The 21985-nt window shown below is 43.2% G+C and overlaps 2 protein-coding genes across 6 annotated transcripts in view; both read left to right on the top strand.

Moving 5' to 3' along the window:
• The window catches only part of cica (capicua transcriptional repressor a), a 60846-nt gene extending 41835 nt beyond the window's left edge, over nt 1-19011 (top strand). For 4 of the 5 annotated variants that reach the window (XM_074614212.1, XM_074614213.1, XM_074614210.1 and 1 more), the window contains exons 15-22: nt 306-549; nt 2136-2436; nt 5380-5525; nt 7396-7538; nt 10363-10514; nt 11441-11575; nt 11664-11789; nt 15616-19011. In XM_074614212.1, the coding sequence (XP_074470313.1) occupies nt 306-549; nt 2136-2436; nt 5380-5525; nt 7396-7538; nt 10363-10514; nt 11441-11575; nt 11664-11789; nt 15616-15887 (1519 nt within the window). In that variant the 3' untranslated portion in view covers nt 15888-19011. Of the gene's footprint in view, nt 1-305; nt 550-2135; nt 2437-5379; nt 5526-7395; nt 7539-10362; nt 10515-11440; nt 11576-11663; nt 11790-15615 lie in introns of those variants that run through there. The other variant, XR_012590728.1, reaches the window with a different exon arrangement.
• Nucleotides 19012-21328: 2317 nt separating this feature from the next.
• LOC141754069 (glycogen synthase kinase-3 beta-like) overlaps nt 21329-21985 on the top strand; it is a 39079-nt gene continuing 38422 nt past the window's right edge. The window contains exon 1 of the mRNA XM_074612890.1: nt 21329-21715. Within this exon, the coding sequence (XP_074468991.1) occupies nt 21541-21715 (175 nt within the window). The 5' untranslated portion in view covers nt 21329-21540. The remainder of the gene's footprint in view (nt 21716-21985) is intronic.

The following is a 21985-nucleotide window of genomic DNA, read 5'->3' as shown; positions in this document are numbered from 1 at the left end:
ATCGTAATCGCAGCATGCCGTTTTTGGTTCCTTAGGCGGCAGGCGTGACAGGAGCGCGACCTTCCAAGCACCTTGGGTAAAAAGATGAAAGCTGCACGGCTGGCGTTTTTCACATGTTTTTAGACACGGCACGTGAACAGCCCATTGTTCGTCTTTTTTAAATACATCAGGATCTTTTTGTATCTGATGTTGTTGCTTTATGAACTTGAAGTTAGCAAGCTGCTTTGGTCATTATTGCCTTTTTTGATTTGCAATCCTCAGCTATCATATCCAGCTTTGACACTCCTGACTCTTCTGTTCTTTAGGATCACCTATGTCCAGTCTGGCCCTGGAGTTACCACGGCAATGCCCCAACAGGCCACACCCGCTCCAGGCCCTGCATATCTCCCATCATCCCTGGCAACCCTGGGCTTCACCGCCATCGCCCCAGCCGGGCAGACCCTGGTTCAGCCGATCGTTGGTCAATCGCCACTGTTAGCACCGGCCCCGCCCCTGAGCTGTCAATCACAGACCCCTCCAGTGCAGGCCTCGGGAGCTGCTGGTCGTCAGGTAAAGAGCAACAGAGATCTGTACTGTGTTAATACCGCTGTGTATAGGTGTGTGGTCATGAAGAAAATTAGAAAAATGGACGTCAAAAGAAGTTAATAATGTTAAAGGAGTGTCACACTAAAGGGGGCTCTCTGTAAGAATCAGAAATAGCTTGTTAACAGCGACACCTGTGGCCGTTAAGTCAACGACGGTCAGCGTCCTGTTGCCCGCGCTCGCAATACCGACACACATGAGACTGAACGTGATTGACAGGCATCATGTTGATTAACGTTAGCAACATTGGCCAGCTAAATCCACAATATCACTACATATTTCACCTGCTTGGCAGTAATGTTAGCTGACCAAACGAAGGTCTCTCCATGAACCGTGGTCAGAAGGGACAGGGGAGACACCGGAGTTTGGTCTCATGTGCCAAAGTCGTCAACGTTACTCGCTCTGGAGTTAATCCCCGTCACTCCACAAACCTAGTTTTCCTCCGACGTCGGTCACATTCATGTTTTGCAAGACAGACTTAACCAGATATAACTTTTTTTTTTTTTAAGTTATTTTTTGGGGGCATTTTTAAGCATTTTATTGATAGGACAGTGGATAGAGTGTTGGAAAGGGGGAGAGAGAGAAATGACATGCAGAAAGGACCACAGGCCGGATTCGAACCCTGGTCCACTGAGCTAACCAGCCGCCCATAACTTTGTTTTTTGTGCTTCCGTGGACTTTGTGTTGGAGTCTGAGTTCTGGTGGGGGCTGGTTGTTTGTTGGCATTAGGGGACTCTATTTCTTACCGAACGTTAGCTATGGTTGCACACTGTTAGCTCTGTAAGCGGAGCTGAAATTGAAGGCGCTCACGAGTGCACATGATGTCACATTCGTGGGATTTTCCCAGAAAAAAAACGGCCCGGGTTCTTCACATTAAAAGCAGTCTACAGGCTGATAGAGGAAACCCAGAATGTCGTGGAAGGTCTCATTATTTAGGTTAGGTTACAACTTGTTCACACATTGGCAATAAAAAACAATCAGACGCGTTGTTATGTGTAAAAGCAGTCCCTTTCAATACTATTATTATACTATATATTTGAGTTTTGCTTTTCAATACTACATATTTAATTTACTTATTTCACAAAATGTCCACACCAGTGATGTATGAATTAATTAAACCTCATCAAAGGTCTCTTGCAATAAAGAGTGCACATTTTCTTTAAAAAGCAGTTGTATTTGGTTAGAAAAGACAAGAGCACATGCAGCTCCAGAGGCAGCGGGATTAAAGGTGCTAGATGCAGCATTCTGCTATCGATAAATCATCACTACCAAAACTACTGCAAACTACTGGCCTCTACACCACATTTTGCATTGTGTGGCACAGTTCTGAAAACCGCTGAGTTGATTTGCAGCACACAGATTCATTTACTTTGTGTAACAGAATCTTTTTTACTCTAGGGGTAATAAATACATTTAATTCCGCTTCCACTTTTCTCACTGCTGTAGCTTACTTTTTTCTTGTTCTTCGAAACAAACAGGTGAAAGCAGGAAAGCCTCATCATAAAATAACACACAAAACCTGTCGTTGCTGTCATTGCTGTCTTCTCCATCAGGTACTAACTGCGATCTACCCTGCACCAACCGCTGCACTGCCTATTGGCGTGGTCTCTGTGACAACCGCCCCGCCCGCAGTGGCCGCGCCGGCCGAAGACGTGATGAACCCTTCCTCTCCGTTGGCGACGGGGGTGCAGGGTTCAGCGGCGGCGACCTTTCACCCTGACGTGGCAGAGGAGGTGGAGCTGAAGGTGGAGGTGAAGAGGGAGAGCCTGCCAGATGGTCAGACTGAGGATGGAGGACAGGGGTGGTCGAGTTGTGCTGCCAGCTCCTCATTGGCCACCTTTAATGTCAGAGCAGGTAGTGCTTCACTGGTTTGGTTTGGTTTGGTTTTACATTTCTCTGTTGTTATTTTGCCGTTGTGTGGGTTACTCAAAACGTGTTTATCTTAACGTATCATTTAGTTTAGTGTGGAGCCTTAAAGGGATAGTTTGGGTGTTTCTCAGTGGAGTTGTATGAGGTACTTCTCCATAGTCAGTGTATTACCTACAGTAGATGTCGGCACGCCAAGAGTACCAGCACGGGAGCAAAGTAATGTACTGCTGTAGACGGGGGCAGCAGCAAAACGGATTTTAGACACTAAAAAAATCAATATCAGCTTAAAAGGGACTATTTGTAAGAATCAGAAATGTCTTGTTAACAGCAACACCTGTGACCGTTAAGTCAACGAAAGTCAGCGTCCTGTTGCTCGCGCTTGTGCTCGCTCTACATAGACATGAACGAGCATCGCTCAAAACAGTGAGGCGACACACGTCAGCTAAAAGCACAATATCACTCTATATTTCAGCTGCTTGGCAGTAATGTTAGCTGACCAGACGAAGGTCTCTCCATGAATCAATGCTGATCCTAGTGTTGGCTTTTCCTGCCTCAGCCTCCCGACCGCGGCCAGAGGGAACAGGGGAGACGCCGGAGTTTTGGTCGGAGACGATAACGTTTCTCTCTGCGTCACAAGACACAGGAAACCTCTGTTGGTCTGGAGGAGCTGCAGCAGTTATTTCTGCACAAACATCCACTGTACATTTGCTAGATATTCTCAGAGCTACGAAGTCTTCTGCAGTGTGGAGTGTGTGTGCATGCACGTGAGGTGGAGCGAGCTGACTGAAGGCAAGGAGGCAGGCAGAGGAGCAGAGGAGCAGAGTACAGCAGAGACTCTGGCCCTGGAGACCAAAGCTACGGTCTCCCCCGCGTCCTCCGACCGAGGCCAACACTGTTTAACAGACGGGCTTCACTAGATAGAACTTTGCGGTAGTTTGTGGTGGAGTCTTGTCTGAACAGCGTAGCCACACGCGAGCGCGCATATGCCAGCGCGCATATGCCAGCGCGCATGGGACACCGACCCGGGTGATTTATACGTGTAAGAAATTACAAACAGTCCCTTTAAGTGTACGCTATATTTAGAATATTTTCACCACTTTACCTTTCCGACGGGGAACTGAAGCTGCTATCTCTCTTTTTCAAATTGATTTTCCTTTTTCATCAACAGCATAACTTTGCATTCCATTCAGTGTGAAATACCAAATACAGAAGTGTGCATGTCGTCCATTTGTATACCCTCCCCCCCCCCAGTAAAAAAAGCCAAATTGTTCAAAACAAATAAAGAATAGAATTAAAATATAGTTAAATAAAAACAAAAAATAAAACAAAGAGCAGAATTATCACATAAACCACAGTATGGGCAAAGTAATAATAAGTAATAATAGTACATATATACATATATATTTTCAAACATACATAAACAATCAGCAAGAAGGATCATACATCTATGCTTTAAAGCCACCAGACTCCATTGCATTGACAAAAGCAGTCATTTTACCTCACAGAACAGGGCAGTTGCTGGTCTACCGCTGCCTCGATCGGTTCGTTTGTTTGTGTTATTTTGTGACTTTGGTGTTTTAAAGGGTCAGTGTGGATTCACCAAAGTCACACAATCACGCAAACAAACTAACCGATCGAGGCAGCGGTAGACATGCAACTCCCGTTTTCTGAGAGGTAAAATGACTGTTTTTGTCAAAGGAGTCTTGTGGCTTTGAAGAGAGTGGGCCTATAGATAACGGCATCAGTTGCTGTCAGAAAGGGCTGTCTGACAGCAAGGTAAGCAGTGAAAATATTCTAAATATGGCGTTCACTTAAAGGGACTGTTTGTAACTTTGTAAGCGTATAAATGTACCGGGTCGGGACACATGCGCGCTCTCCTATGCTCGCTCGCGTGTGGTCGGAGCATTGTCTCCTCTGCCTGCTCGCCTTCACTCAGACAGAGTGCGCGTTCTCGCGTACTCGCTCCACCTCTAGACGTGAACGCGCGCACACTCCACACTGCAGAAGAGTTAGTTTAGCTCTGAGAATATCTAGTGAATGTTCAGTGGACGTTTGTGCAGAAATAACTGCTGCAGCTCCTCCAGAGAGAAACGTTACCGTCTCCCTCCTGCGCCCGCAGCGAGACAACGGGTGCCGGAGTCACGGTTCACGTTTCTCTCTGCGGAGCCCCAACACTTCACAAGACACGGAAAACCTCTGTTGGTGCGCGCTGTGTCAGTGAAGGCAAGCAGGCAGCGGAGGAGAGGCTCCGGTTGTCGGTGTCTCCCTGCGGGCGCAGGAGGGTGAGGCAGGAAAAGCCAACACTAGGATCACATCTTAATCATGTTCATGGAGAGACCTTCGTCTGGTCAGCTAACATTACTGCCAAGCAGCTGAAATATAGAGTGATATTGTGGTTTAGCTGACGTGTGTCGCCTCACTGTTTTGAGCGATGCTCGTTCAGGTATATTTAGAGCGAGCAAGCGCAAGCCCGACGCTGACTTTCGCTGACTTAACGGCCACAGGCGTCGCTGTTAAGCAGCAATTCTGAAAGTTGCAAATAGTCCCTTTAAGCTGATATGGATTTTTTTTAGGTGTCTAAAATTTGTTTTGCTGCTGCCGCCGTCCACAGCAGTACATTGCTTTGCTCCTGCGCTGGTACTCCTGTCTGTTTCTCCAATTGCTGACCGCAATCTACTGTAGGTAATACACCGACTATGGAGAAGGACCTCATACAACCCCACTGAGAAAAATCTGCACTATCCCTTTAAGGCATTAAAAGGGGCCATATTGTAACAGAATCAGTCTGCTTCTCAGTGAATGTTTTCCAGATTCAAATCTTGTCATGACACTGAGCTTGCAGGATTAAGACTGTAAGACTAGTGAGATAAATGAGGTTAGATTCAGTATTTTTACATCAAAGTCTGAAACGATCTTTATCTGCTCCAGTTAAAAAAGAGGAGGACGTCGGTCTGTACATCAAAGAAGAAAACCTCCGAGATGGACACTGCAGAGAGCAAGAGAGGGGGATGAAGGAGAACAGTGAAAGAAAGGGAGGCAGAGAGGACCACAGCATGGGCGACAGCAGCAAAGAGGTGAGAAAGGCTGCTCCATTCATTCAGTCGGTTCTCTCATCAAAGCACACATTTCTTGAAGCTTTGGTTAAAGATCTTTAGAGGCCTATTCAAACAGTTTTAAATCACTTCTTCTCTAAACACTTGTGTAAGGAATTCAGAGATCTGTGAATTTTACAAATGCACAACTTTACAAGAATACACCATGTTCAATCCTTTAGAAGTTTTCTGAGGTGGAAACAATAGCAGGAGACATGCTAACAAACACTTCTCCATATCCTGATAAACAAAGATATTGTGCAGGAAAAATGGAGGAATAATTGAGACAATTTCAGCACAGGTCACGTGATTGACTTTGCCTCTGAGGCTACATCCACACTAATACCTTTTCATTTGAAAACGGATAACTTTTGCTACGTTTATGCCTAGCGCCCATGTCACTCCGGCATTTTACAACCCCTAAAACAAAGACGTTTGGAAACGCTGCTGACCCCGTTTTAGTTTTAAAACTGCGGTTGTGTTTTAGTCTGGACGGACAGTCACAACATGTCCATCCCTGATTTGTCACGCCCCATCGAGTGAACCTTTTCCAGAAGAAACAAACGACATCAGCCTCGACCACCGGTGATTAACAAATTACAATTATACTCGTGTTTTGGCGTCGGTCCAAGCAAAGAAATCTGTTGTCTTAGCTTTTAACTTTTAAAGTATTTTCTGCAACTAATGCCTACAATACACTAGAAGATTTTAAAAGACTGAAGTGTGACACCGTCTCACATCTAAAGACAATGCATCTTAAGTCTGAGTTTTTAGTCACAGACTATAATATTTTGCATAGACTGGGGATGTTGTAGTGTCACTAATTACAAGACTCTCAAAACCCAACCGGTCGAGGCAGACGGCCACCCACCCGATCCTTGCCACTGTCCTTTAACAGTGCGTGCTCATAGGGGATCTCTTGTTGGGTCTCTACATTATAGTACGGTCTAGACCTGCTCTATATGAAAAGCATCTCGAGATGACTTCTGTTATAATTTGATGCTATATAAAAATAAATTCAATTGAATTGAATTGAAGACTACAACTAGATTCCTTTTGAGATGATGTCACATCCTACTGCTGGTGGAAATTTACAAGAAGAAAAACTGTTGAGAAAGAAGTGAACAGAAATTGCTGCAGCCCTCAAAATCCACGGTGACTATGCTATAGGGCATAGTGGTTAGCTAGCAGGCTATGGCATATAGCATACTCACTATACTCAGATTTCCAGAGCTGCAGCAATTTCTGTCCGTTTTTTCCTTCTCCACTCTATCGTGGTAAAAATGGGAGGACACGTCAAAGAGGCACTCTTTTTCGCTCCACAACTCCACCAGTTTCTCCATGTTTACGTTCTAACCCGTTTGCTGCTTCCTGTTTGGTAATAATATAAAACTTGTCTGATTTTATCGCAAAGTCAAGAAGAGAAAAATTCTGACTGAAGACAGTTGGGACTGACTTTATGACCACCTTACACTAAACAATCGAGATCACGGAAGTGCGTCGCGACTCTAGCAAAACTCTCGTGATTTTATTCCAACATTGGAAATACTGTATGTCTGCAACAGTGAAATCACTTGAAAAGTTGTTTGGTGTAAGGTCGGCACAAGCAACCAACCGCAAAGTATGCAAATCTGCTTCCTGTTTACACCTGCACGCGCATGCCTAGTGTACATGAATGGTCATGTGATATGCGTTTTCAGGCGTGGTAGTATGGACGGAGATTGTTTCTGTAAGGGCTCTGAAACGCTCGTCCAGAGTGAGATGGTTTTGGTTATTAGTGTGGATGTAGCCTGACTGTGACTACAGAGAGTCATGAAGGAACTGTATACCAACTCTCTGGCTCTCCTCCCAGGCTGGACCTCGCACCCCCCCTCCACTACCCTCAGGTTTGGACCCCCCTCCCCCTCCTCCTGCAGAAAGAGAGCCCCCCTCTTCCTCAAAGAAGACCAAGTTCAGACCCCCACCGCTCAAAAAGACGCCTGACTCTCACGAAAAGTAAGTGGGACAATATGGGCACAAGAAGGGCACGGATCATTAGCTGAGGGAACTTAGAGTCTGAGTGGGATAACAATACAAAACATTGACTGTCTGGCTTCTTTTGAAAGGAAGTCCTCGGTATAGAATGGCAGTCTGGAAAACATCCGAGGCACTCTGATTGTGAATTCAAAATCCTTTATAGAGACATGGATGACACCAACGCGTTTCAACTCCACAAGTCTTCATCAGGGTGTGTAGTTTGGTGAGAACAGGTTCAAATCTCATCAGGGGGTCATGTGACCTGAGTCACATGACATGAGAATGCTACCCACTTGAAACAATAAAATGACAATGGACATATCAAAATATATGTTAGCATTAGGGCTGGCAAAGTTAACGCGATAAAAACGTGTTAACGCAAATTCATTTTAACGCCACTAATTTCTTTAACGCATTACAGATACAAGATACTGGTATCATATAAAACAAGAAACCTAAGGCATCCATTGTTACAACCATATCACACTTGCTTAAATAACACTCCAAACTACATTTTGGCGAGAATAAATTGTCATGACCATTTTCAAAGGGGTCTGTTGACCTCTGACCTCCAGATCAGTGAATGTAAATGGGTTCTATGGGTACCCACGAGTCTCCCCTTTACAGACATGCCCACTTTATGATAATCACGTACAGTTTGGGGCAAGTTATGGTAGGGATGTCACGATACCAGAAATGTTGTAGTTAATATCAATACCAGTGAATTTCCACGATTCTCGATACCCAATTCAATACCACGGTAAAAAAAAGGAAAATGCTGAGACTTTCTTCCTCAGGTATAGCTCAATGACTGTCAGAAAACAGCAGAGGCTGTACACACTCACATTCACTCTCTATATATATCCTCAGATTGCAAGCAGTAGTTTAAATTCACTGACATGGTGACAGACCATGAGACCATTTAATATTTATTTAAAATACTATTGTTATATTTTAATGAGGGATGACACAGACCGGTTAAGACGATAGCCTACTACTACGAGCTGTGGTTACGTTAGCCAAAACCTAGCCTTCAGCCTTTTGCCATTGCAAGCGTAGAAGGAACATTCAGCTACAAAACAATGCCAGCTGTCTCAAACAAAAATACTGGTAATGTGACGGCTATATCAGGATAAAGATAACAAGTGTAACAAGTAGTTGTTCATTTAACGTTGACATGCATTGAAAGTCACTCACCTTGAATTCTTTGAACAGATCTGGATGCCTGTCTTTGAGGGGCTTTGCTAAATTGGAAGTATTTCCTCCTTTGGTCTAAAAAGTACGACGGCACCGTTTGCATATCGGCTTTTGCAAATCTATTATTACTCCTCGATGATCCGCCTCGAACGCAAAGTACTTTCATACCGGACTCTAGCTATTTGTCTTCTCAACGAGTCGAGGTGGAGCTGGCGCTGCAGCTGCACTTGTTGCTGTCTTTCACGTGTACTTGTTTTTTTCTGTGCTGTTAGGCGTTCTTCTTCCTCCTTCATTTCACGGCAGAAGAGAACACTTGTAAGCGTATATATGCTGCCCCCATCAGATCCGGAAAGGTCGCATCTCCAGTACCTCCGGTACCAATGACCATTCCAGGCATCGTACGGTACCTTCGGTACTGTAGAAAAAGAGTACCGTCGCGTTTTTAGAATTTTGGCATCGACTTGGTACCGGAGTATCGGTTCTCGTGACATCCCTAAGTCATAGTCAAGTCAGCACACTGACACACTGACAGCTGTTGTTGCCTGTTGGGCTGCAGTTTGACATGTTATGATTAGAGCATATTGTTTTTTGCTAAATGCAGTACCTGTGAGGGTTTCTGGATCAATATCTGTCATTGTTTTGTGTTGTTAATTGATTTATAATAATAAATATATACATACATTTGCATAAAGCAGCATATTTGTCCACTCCCATGTTGATAAGAGGATTAAATACTTGACAAATCTCCTGTAAGGTACATTTTGAACAGATACAAAATTTGTGATTAATTTCGCGATCAAAAATAACCCACCCACATAATATAACACATGTTGAATTTAACGGTATAATGTAAACATCACAATATAGTGCAGCAGCACAGTGTTCCATGTCGAATTTGATTATGGGTTTGGTGTCTAAAGGAACCTCAAAGCTTCAGAATTTGCAATATGACATGAAATATGTAGATACCTGTAAATTAGGAATTGAAATTGAATGTAAGACATTAAGTCCTTTGTAATAATTTAAGCCCAGTCTGGCCTTTGGCTGCCAGACAGGCTTTTATTAAAGTCCGTAGCCATTCTCCTGATCAGACTTGGCTCTCGTAGAATCAGTGCCAAATCAAAATAAAACAAGTCTGCCAGGTCCTTCTGGCTTTCTGGTCGCTGTAAGACAACGTTCTCTCTATTTTAACAGTTAACATTGTGTCAAGCTGAGAGAGCTCATATAACAGTAGCTTATCTTCTGTAATTATAGCGTGAAGCAGCTTGAAGAGAGGAGATACAGCGCCCTGGACACGACTCATTTGTCGACTTTATTTAACACTGATTTTCACACATTATGGCATCTAGTTCTGTTTTTAGTTTGTGACCAAACCTCCAACTTTATAGAATGATGGTGGAAACTCTGTGTTCCTGAATGTGAGTGGGCAGAGTGCTCTACCCTTTCTATTCTTTATTTAGACAGTAGGAGAGTGGTGGGGAAGCCACAGAGAAGAGAAAGCCCTAGCAGAACTGGGCCCTAAGGCATGACGAATATCCCTTGATATTTGAACCAGCGGATTACTGGGCTGGGGGACTGACATGACCACTGTGCTCTCTGTATGCAGGGTCTTGTCGGAGACGTACTTCGAGGAGCGTTTTGCTGAGCTTCCAGAGTTTAACCCAGAGGAGGTCCTTCCTTCGCCCACTCTGCAGAGTCTGGCCACCTCACCAAGAGCCATCCTGGGAAGCTACCGCAGGAAGAGACGCAACTCCACCGGTGAGAGATGAAACGCAACTTGTGATTTTTAGGTTGTAGCTAGCTCACATTTAAAGCTAGAGTGAAGATACTGGTATCATATGAAACTAGAAAACCTAAAGAATCAATTGCTACGATGTAATACTAGCTAGGATAATCACATGCAGGTTGGAGCAAGTCATAGTCAAGTCAGCACACTGACACACTGACAGCTGCTGTTGCCTGTTGGGCTGCAGTTTGACATTTTATGATTTGAGTGCTTGTTAACTGATTTCCAATAATAAATATATACATACATTTGCATAAAGCAGCATATTTGCCCACTCCCATGTTGATAAGAGTATTAAATACTTGACAAATCTCCCTTTAAGGTGCATTTTGAACAGATACAAAATGTGTGATGAATTTGTGATTGATTGCGATTACACATTTTAATCGATTGACAGCGCTTCTAGCAGCAATCTAACCAAACTGACCAGTTGTTTTCATGAAAGACAGTTGATTTAATTAAAAAAAAAAAAAAGAGGCTAATTCATTTTATTGGTTGAATCACTTTCGACTATGCTGTTTATGAATTTTTATGAATTTATTTGGCATATTTCCCAAGAGATATTTTGGCTGTTGATAATTTCATCTTCTAGACACTACAAGACACCAGCAAAAAGCTGGCACCCTGATTTGGATATCTTATTTTGAATTAAGATTTTTTGTCTCATTGCATTTCTACATCATTGTTTTTATATCCCCGCCTTATTCCGATTCCTCCTTTTCATCTTTTGCTCTCTCCTTGATCTTTATAACCCCATTTCCCTCTCCAAATCCCCCTGACATTTAACTTCTCCCTGTCCTCTCTTCCTACATGTCCCCCCCTTTCTCTTCATCCTCTGTCATCCCCCTTTTCCTCCATATTCCCATTCTTTATCCTTCACATCACGTCATGTGTCTAGACCTCGAGCTGACAGCAGAAGACCCCAGCTCCCCGAGGAGGAAGACCCGTCGTCTCTCCAGCTGCAGCTCGGAGCCCAACACCCCTAAGAGTGCCGCCAAGTGTGAGGGAGAAATCTTCACCTTCGACAGAGCAGGTAGGGTGGGGTACATCAGGTGCAGCAGCTGGGAACTGATCCAAAAGTTGTATTGACAGTGACACGAGTGTTCTCCTCATTCAACCAGGTGCAGAAGGAGAGGATCTTCTCGGAGATCTGGACCGGGTCCCCTACTCGTCTCTGCGTAGAACTCTGGATCAGCGCCGGGCCCTGGTCATGCAGCTGTTTCAGGAACATGGCTTCTTTCCCTCAGGTAATCCACCAGTGGATAGGACACGATGTCACAAGAAGAACAACTCACTGAAATGGAGATTAAATCTGTGACTTTTATTTAACTGCACAGGCAAGCTTTACTTCAGCTCAAAGAGGCTGTTCCTTCATGGCAGCTAAACAGTAATACTCACATACTGGTGAACAAAGAGACTTTCCCTACCTCACATTTGGAGAAGATTCATTATACTTTTAAAAACAAACTTTCTGAATTTGATGGAATTCCAAATCTCCAATGAAGTAATTGACAGGTGGAAATTGAAAGATAATCCACAATAATAGACCTTTGTGATATTTCACATCATACAAATATGAAGGGAATGTGGGTGGGTTGACACGGCTCTTTGTAGCCTTTTTTCCCTCCTCAGGTTATTTTATCATTAGTACTGTTCCTATGTTTTTACCTCACTGATTGAATGTCCAGTGGATACTGTTTTAGCACATTCACACCAAGCGCGAAGGGAACTTTGTGCGCGGCGCAATTACATACAAAGTCAATGCAAAGAGAAGAATAGATGCAAATTCGCGCCAGGCAATGTGAATGGCGCAAATGAAGCGACAATTTGTGTTATTTGCTTTCATGTGCGAGTTGACATTTTTCAGATGGAGCAAGAACTTTGCGTGACGCTGTGTTGTGAAAGCCTATCAGCGTTGAGATTATCTTCCTGTGGTCACTGACCCCCTGACGTTGTTGAATCAGAGATGGGGAACAGTTTACCGGCATCCAGAGCTACGATAGTACATCATGTCTGTACAGAGACCGGACCAAACTGTGATTAAATGTATGTGTATAAAACACAGACTATCTATGGAATAAACAACAACGTTGCTGCGGTATTTATGATAGATGATGTTATGTTTACAGATTACAGTTAGCATAGCCTGGCACTGATTGATCTGAACTCCATTCATACAACAAACATTTTAAAAGTTGTTTGCTTGTCGTCTCGCAGCCAGACTTGACAAAGCATGAATTCAGACTTGTTACATATCGACATCATTATGTCGTTATTTCAGCATCATTTTGATCCGTTTATTGCAATTAAATCACAGCACAATCTGTTTATTTTGGGTTCATAGCGCAGTAGCGACGTGTGGCTGCTAGATACAGTCAGTTCAATGACACTGTATGTGAATACAGCTCGCCGCCGGGTGACGTGATGAACCCAGTCACGACGGCGTTTGGTTTTCTCACATATCTGGGACTTCCACAACATGTACAAAGCAGCAACATTGGTTATTTCTTCCATGGTTGATGGCGGAAATGACGGAAAGAAAAGTTGTTGGTATCTATGGAGACAAGCTCCTCCTCCTCTCCGGCACGTTGAACACGAATGAACACTAATGATACCGCCGGTCCAACTTGCGCGAGTAAAGCGAGGTGAAAATTTGCTTCGCTCTTGGTGTGAATGCAACATTATAGCTCATCCTTTGGCTTTAAAAATCATTAAACTGAGCAACAACTGAATCATTGTTATCTGTATGTGACGCATACTGTACATGCAATCAGTAGCAACTGCAGCCTTAAAGGGGACATAAGAAAATCTCACTTTCTCAGTGCTCGTGCAAATACAGTACATCATTAAGGTATCTGGAGTGCCTACTAACCCACTGCCTTTTTTAACACACATAAAGGCTTTCAAATTCACATGTGGGGTATTTATTGATGTATTTTATGTCGTACAACAAAACATTAAAATCTCTTCAGCTTGTGTTAACCACAGACCTTATTTCAGGCATCTAATTAAAAACCTGTTGACTTCCAGACGAGGGATAGCACACTTAAAGATCCTCCTTACCCCGGGAATATGCACAAACATTAATGGCTTGCAAGAGTGGCATTTAACAAGATACAGGAATGCGCAAGTAATCCTAGTAAGCCACAGAACAGCGCATCGGCCATTGCAGATACATAGAAAATGTTCCAATGATGTAATCCACCAAATCACACTTCAGGATATTCTCTTAGGAATGATTCAGTTTGGAGTGACAAAAAACGGATACATTAAACACGGCGTATACAGAAGTAGCCGACTAAGCTGCTACAGAAGTAAAGAAGATATCGGCCAATTAATCGTCTAACGGCTTTTTCCTACACCAAAATATCGTTATTATATCGGCCTTTAAAAATCGGCCGACCTCTACCAGAAATAAGCCAGTAATGGACAGTGCTCGCCGTCAGACAGCCCTTTACCTAACCGTCAGACATCCCTTTACCTCACCGTCAGACATCCCTTTACCTCACCGTCAGACATCCCTTTACCTCACCGTCAGACAGCCCTTTACCTCGCCGCCAGACAGCCCTTTACCTCGCCGCCAGACAGCCCTTTACCTCGCCGCCAGACAGCCCTTTACCTCGCCGCCAGACAGCCCTTTACCTAACCGTCAGACATCCCTTTACCTCACCGTCAGACAGCCCTTTACCTCACCACCAGACAGCCCTTTACCTCGCCGCCAGACAGCCCTTTACCTCACCGCCAGACAGCCCTTTACCTCGCCATCAGAAGACCCTTTACCTCACTGTCAGACAACCCTTTACCTCGCCGTCAGACGGCCCTTTACCTCTCTTCAAATCCACCAGACTCCATTGACAAAAACAGTAATTTTACCCTGGCAGAACGCAGGAGTATACATACAAACCCACTTCAAAAAATCTGAACTAACCCTTTCAGTTATTTCCAAACTTAGCACAGCTAACTTTGACTCAGCTTGTGTTAGCATTCACATTATTCATAAACCTTATTGATAAGCTTTCTTTGGTGACCTACGTCACTGCTTTTTGCTAACGGAGTGGGTGTTTCCATTTGAAAAAAACCCAGAAGTGAACATAAAGAAAGACAATGGAAAATAGATAGGACGGTTTTGGAAAAGGTACAGGAACCTTGGAAGTGCAACCATTTTGATATCATTGATGTGGCCAATCATTGAGAGGGGAAGCAGCTTCCAGTTCCTGATCCTTTTAGTTTGTCTACCATGGCCAAGAAATTCAAATTCAGTAAAAGTTTGGGATTTCTTAAAGGAGGTAAAGTGGGTGGTAACTAATTAAAATGGCAGATATTTGACAAATGCAGGGCTCAGATTATTCAATATCATAGTTTTGATAACAACTGCTCTATTATGGAGGACGGAACTTGCTAAAATAAAAAATAAATCAATATATAAATAAATGACTCGATAAATAAATAAATATGTCATTAAATTCAGCAAATAATATTAAAAATAAACGTAGCCCTTAATTCATTTATAAAATGTGACATAAATTAATATTTCTGTTTTAATTTTCTTCTTTATTTCTTTATTTCTTTATTAATAAAGGAATTAATTCTCTTTTAGAATTTTTTGCAGTTGTGTATTTACTTTTGCATTCATTTTTTATTTATTTATTTTAGCATTTATTATTTGTTTATTTATTTATTCATTTTTGCATTACTTTAATGTTTTTTATATTTATTTTTAAATGTGTGTATTAATGTCATTGTGAAAATGAGAGGGCTGTCACTCATAAATAAATGAAGAATAAAATAAAAATAAATACATAAATAAATAAAAGGGAAAATTAAACAGAAGAGTAAATAATGGAATTAACACAAAGATAAATAAATAAAGAAGCAAATTAAAACAGAAATCAATTTGTCGCATTTGATCAATGGCTACATTTATTTTTAATATTACATAATACATACATTTAATGAGATATTTATTTATTTATCAAGTCATTTATTTTAGATTTTGGCAGGTTCTGTCCTCTATACACTATCTTGTTGCTCTCTGTTCTCACTCCTCCCTCCTGTTCCTCTCATCCTCTCCAGCTCAGGCCACCGCTGCCTTCCAGGCACGTTACTCGGACACCTTCCCCACCAAGGTGTGTCTGCAGCTGAAGATCCGCGAAGTCCGTCAGAAGATCATGCAGACGGCCACGCCCGGAACCCTCGAGCCCGGAGTGTTAGGAGGGTTAGCTGAAGCCAACCCCGCCCCGTCCCACAGCTCCTCTTTCAATCAATCAGCCCGGGAGGACGGAGGGGCGGAGCAGCAAGGAGACAAAGGCCGGAGCCTCGAGGAGCCCAAAAGTGAAGGATCATAAGCTGGAGAGGATGACGAAGCGGAAAAATCCAGGAAAAGAAGAAGAGAGAGGAGTGTGTCATCCCCGCAGAATGTTCATTTATGTGTTGAACCAGTACTGTGAATGGCTCCGATGGGATCCCTTCTACTGGCACTAACCTCCATAAGACCTGGGCAGAGATACATTTGAATATGGTCACTAATATTCAAACTACTCGAGGTGTGCTTGATTTGTCTAATCAGACTTTCAAAAAAGAAAAGACTCAAAAGTGGACGAATCACTTGCAAGTCCTGATGAGTCAAGCGCTTCTTGTAGTCTTGTTTTTTTTTCCTCCAAGTATCCAGAATAATTTCAGTTAAACATTTGCCCAGGTCTGCTCTCAGCACATTTGTACAGTAGTTTGTAGTTTGACACACAAACTCTGTGGCACACACTCACTATCTCTCTGGCACACACACACACACACACCCACATGCACACGCACACACACACACAAACCCTGGTGCATATTTAATCTCCAGCATGCACATGATCCCACATAAACACACACACACACACACACACACACACACACACACACACACACACACACACACACACACACACACACACACACCCTTACCAAATCAGACTGTTACTCTTGGTTGGCAGCCCCCCGGAGCAGCCACCAAGGACCATGACACACAAAGGCACTTTGTCACTTGTTGTGCAGATGCAGTTTGCTGTTGCCAGCCAGCCAGCCAGCCCTCAGATGCCATTGACTTGACCTCCTTCTCGCCCTTCCACTCCTCAGCACAGTGGTCGGGACACAAACACAAACACAACCCCAACGACCTCCACTGATATTCCACAGCCCCTCGATGCTGCAAGACAGACAGCACACACACACACACACACACACACACACACACACACACACATATACAGTATACAGTACATGCACACACACACACACACACACACACACAGTGCATGGACACATCTGTGCAGTGTGAGCACTCGTACACAAACATAGTCAACCCTGGTCTGACCAAGCCATCGGCCTGCACAGTTTTAGTGATTGTAGTGAGAAGAGAAACTGAAAGCATGAAATCTGTTGGCTCCTGATAAAACAAACAAGAAGAAGGCAGGAGTTGGGATGTAGTGTGACCAATCTTTGCACCTTCAGTTGTTGCCATTATGAAAGACTGAGTCCTTATTGGCGGGAGCTGATTATATATGTCTGTATGTCCGATGGGGTCCCCTCCCCGAAAACCTGTGTGAGCAGGCACCGTAAAGAGATTATGTAAAGAGACTATTGGTTTGAAGGCTTTGAAGAATCAACGTTAAGTTCGACACTGACCGGCTCCCGACAGAGCACAGAGAAAAGGCAGAAGAAGAACCCGGATGATGCTCTTTGGATGGAAGATTCATATTCCAACTAAAGGAAGACAGATGATAATAGCGAATAAGGACAACAACATGGCAAGCTTACCAACAGAGAGAAAAAGTCGAATTTGAACCAAACTTCTCTGAATCTCCCAGTGGATATAATGTTGCTTTCTCTCGTTATCGTTGCCGTGGAAATAACCAGTTTTACCGTGGCCTGTTTTTCTCTTGTGGCTCTATTGTGTTTCTTCTCCAGCATAAAAAAAAATCACAACAAAAAAAAACAACCTCTGGACAAAGAAGGGGACAAAATCAGTCTGTGCCCCCCCACTTTTAATTGTACCTGGGGCGGTTCCCTCCCCCCTCTCTTCCCCCCCTTTCCCTCCTCTTCGATTTCTCACCAGACACAGAAGTGGGGGAGCAGGGGCGTTTGTCGTTTTGTAAAAACGTTGAAATCAGGTGTTTGCACAATTTGTGCGGCCCTTCTCGCCGCAAGTTAAATCAGGAAAGTATTGTTTTTAGAGATTGTTTTAGTAGAAAAAAGAATAACCTTGTTCCGTATGTTATCAGCCACCTTATTCCTCCCCTTGTCCTCCCTGCTTTTCAATTCCTCAGTCCTCTCCTCTCCTTCTTTACCTCCCTCCCACGACCCCTCAAGTGTTGTTAGAAAGTGCCCTTAAGCACTGGTCCCGGGTCAAGCGCTATGTAGCTCAGGATGGTTCTGGTTAGGGTTAGTTCAGGGAAAGCAGATCCTAGACCAGCCCTGGAGGGCAGTCTCTGGAGCCCTCCCCTCTTCCCTCTCTTCTCGACACTTTATCCTTTCCCGTCAAATGGTGCAATAGGACATTTATTTTTTTGGAAATGGGTGGGTTACTTTGTTTTTGGGGGGGGAAGGCTCTGTGCCATAGATATTAAATCCAGTGCAGTCAGTCAGTGAGAGGAATGAGCTGTTGTGATACTGTCTTTAACTATGGTATAAAACAAAACAAAAAAGAATCACACAATTATTGTTATTGTTGAAGAGATAGAGAGTATAACTTACTAAAAGTCAAAGACAATTTTTGAATAGCACTTTTTGGCTCTTTGCTTCCTTGGTGAAGAGTGGGGGTAGTTATTATTATGGGTATCTCTTTTATTTCTCTGTATACAGTTGGATGTGTGAAAAAATATATATACCGGTATTTCCATATATGTGCATTTAGGTCTGTGTTCGGGTGTGTGTGTGTGTTTTGGCACATGCAGGTGGAGTGTTAGCACAACCAACCTCTGTTCTTTCTCCACACAGCAACATTATCAATAGTATATTTTTCATTGTATTCTACATTCTATATTCTACTCTAGAGACAGTATTTTTATAGTCACCATGACTATTTTGTCCGCCATCTTGACTGTTATCAAACCCAGTTGATTCAGGATATATATGAAATATATATTCAGGATATACTGTACAATATATAAATATATATATGAATACACACAGGTAATAGAGGACTATCAATTCACATCTCGTTGGGGTTAGGGCTGTAAAGTGTCCCATCTGCATGCATGTGCAATCACATGCACGCGTGCACACACCCACACAGACATATGTGCATACACACACATGTATGTGTGTACACTGTATGATTGTGCTTAAAAATAAACTGTCCTTACTTTGGAGAAGGAATTTTAGGATGAGCGAGGTGAGTGTTATCTCATAAGCAGGCATGTTGACCATGTGCAATATTTCTAAACAACAAAAAAACTAAATATTGAAAATATTAAAGTTCTAACACAATGTCCTAAGTCCTTGAATTTATTTCACATCCTTGAATTTCTCAAGTGTTTCAATGTTTCACCCAATTGTATATCTATCCACATACAGAAGGTGTCACATGACTTTGATACTGCTCCCTGATTTATTGCAATACTTTGATTTTGCTCTTTCCAAAATGGCAGTGGAGACAAGAGAGAGAACAGCTCCAATGAATCCTCACTTGAACAAATTTGGCTATAGACAATTGAACAGGATCTACAGATGCAACCACCTTAACCCACCGGGCAAGTCCCCGAAAACCCTGGAACACACCGTGTGTAACTTTCCAACTGGCCTTTATCAAGAATCTCAGTGTTAAGAGTGCTTATTGGATTAGAGTAGCCTTTCAGATTCAGGTCGTATTGGATGAGAGGTAGGTAAAGGTAAGGGGACCTGAACAGAGAGCCTTCCATATCTGCAAAAACACTTTCGAAGTTACGACAGCATCTCCACTTCAAAACAAATGAGCCCAGAGGCCTTTAGCCCATACTTTAAAGGACTGTTTGTAATTTCTTACACGTATAAATCGGGTCGGTGTCCCATGCGCGCTCGCGTGGACGTGAAGTATGTACGTACGTGTAGTACGTATACACATACTACACGTACATAGTTCTTGTTCTACCTAAATTTCTACTCTGTTCTTTCTTTTGGTTTGACTTTGAATAAAGTTCTGGAAGAGCCAAAGGCCTCTCTCTCTCGTAGACCAAAAAAAAATAAAAAAATAATGATTGGTTATTTCAAAGGGTGACTAATGACACATGATTTGGATATTATCATGTTTGGGAAAACGTATGATTAAATGGGTTAAGGTAAGGGGACCATCCTGTTGGAGATTAAATGGGTTAAGGTAAAGGGACCATCCTGTTGGAGATTAAATTGGTTAAGGTAAGGGGACCATCCTGTTGGAGATTAAATGGGTTAAGGTAAAGGGACCATCCTGTTGGAGATTAAATGGGTTAAGGTAAAGGGACCATCCTGTTGGAGATTAAATTGGTTAAGGTAAGGGGACCATCCTGTTGGAGATTAAATGGGTTAAGGTAAAGGGACCATCCTGTTGGAGATTAAATTGGTTAAGGTAAGGGGACCATCCTGTTGGAGATTAAATGGGTTAAGGTAAAGGGACCATCCTGTTGGAGATTAAATGGGTTAAGGTAAAGGGACCATCCTGTTGGAGATTAAATGGGTTAAGGTAAGGGGACCATCCTGTTGGAGATTAAATTGGTTAAGGTAAGGGGACCATCCTGTTGGAGATTAAATGGGTTAAGGTAAAGGGACCATCCTGTTGGAGATTAAATTGGTTAAGGTAAAGGGACCATCCTGTTGGAGATTAAAAGGGTTAAGGTAAGGGGACCATCCTGTTGGAGATTAAATTGGTTAAGGTAAGGGGACCATCCTGTTGGAGATTAAATGGGTTAAGGTAAAGGGACCATCCTGTTGGAGATTAAATTGGTTAAGGTAAAGGGACCATCCTGTTGGAGATTAAATTGGTTAAGGTAAGGGGACCATCCTGTTGGAGATTAAATGGGTTAAGGTAAAGGGACCATCCTGTTGGAGATTAAATTGGTTAAGGTAAAGGGACCATCCTGTTGGAGATTAAATTGGTTAAGGTAAGGGGGACCATCCTGTTGGAGATTAAAAGGGTTAAGGTAAAGGGACCATTCTGTTGGAGATTAAATGGGTTAAGGTAAGGGGGACTATCCTGTTGGCGATTAAAAGGGTTAAGGTAAAGGGACCATTCTGTTGGAGATTAAATGGGTTAAGGTAAGGGGACCATCCTTATCTGCAAAAACACTCTTTGGAAGTTTGGAAGCTAGACGTTATGTCAGCCCGTCCACTTCAAAACAAATAAAGGGGGGCTTTACCACTCAATACTCAAGTAGGTTGTTTTACCTATGCAAAACATATCATATCACTGATTTTATTGAATAAGATTATGTAAAAGCCCTTTATTTAAGGCAAATCTAGTTAAACAATATCAAAGTGCTGAATGCAGTAAAAGTTGTAATTACTAGATTTCAGAATGAGGTCACCCAGTGCTTCATGGGCCAGCTGCTACACTAATCTGCAATGTAAAAATAATGTCGGCACTGTTAAGACCAATTGGTGAGCAATTTACCACTAACATGCTCAATTCAGTGATTTTTATCGGAATACTAAAATGTTTAGCCTTGTATTTGTTTATGGTTCTATATATCCTACTGTGAGTGTTGCTCTTTCCTTGGCCTACATCCACTGTTAAGTCATTTCAAATTTGTAGTTCTTTTGATTTGTGAAAGCCAGTGCAGCAAAGCTAAGCAACAGCTTCTTCGAACTTCATCTCCCAGGTGGCATTGCGAGCGGTGTGTTTCTAGGTGTCTAGCAGCAGCTCTCAGCCCAGACAGCCGGCGGCAGCGGGAGCGTGTTTCTCGGTGTGTCTTTCCACGATTATCCGCCGCCGGGTGTTCATCATTAATAGTCACTTGGCTGAAACTAGGTAAAGAGCCACCCTGAGCCGGGACCCTGCACTGAGATATGAGCGGCAGCGGGCGGCCCAGGACCAGCTCGTTTGCTGAGCCGCCAGGTGTTCCAGGAACCGCAGCTGCGTCCACCGGATCAGCCGCTGCCGTGGGGAGCAGCACAGGAAAGTCCGGGGTCCCGCAGGCCTCCGGCAGCAGCTCGTCGGGATGCTCCAACCTGAAGCTGGCCAGTAAGTTGTGATCAGCTACCAGGACTCTGTCCGAGTCTGTCGGTCCTACTCATTGTAGTCTGTGTTTTTACCTACAAACTCTCTGCCTGTTTAATGTGTCACATCCCGGAGGAGAGAACCCGGAGGAGAGAAACTGGAGGAGAGTGGTGTTCTGCTCCTATGGAGTGGCAACCAACCTGCTAGCATGCTAACTAGCTATTATGCTAACTAGCTAGCCTGCTAACGTTAGCCACTTGTTCTGGATGTCCCTGGTTCCCCGAGCAGCCGAGC

This window comes from Sebastes fasciatus, chromosome 17 (assembly GCF_043250625.1).
Source record: "Sebastes fasciatus isolate fSebFas1 chromosome 17, fSebFas1.pri, whole genome shotgun sequence".
NCBI lineage: Eukaryota > Metazoa > Chordata > Actinopteri > Perciformes > Sebastidae > Sebastes > Sebastes fasciatus.
This window is presented reverse-complemented; position numbering and strand designations above follow the sequence as displayed.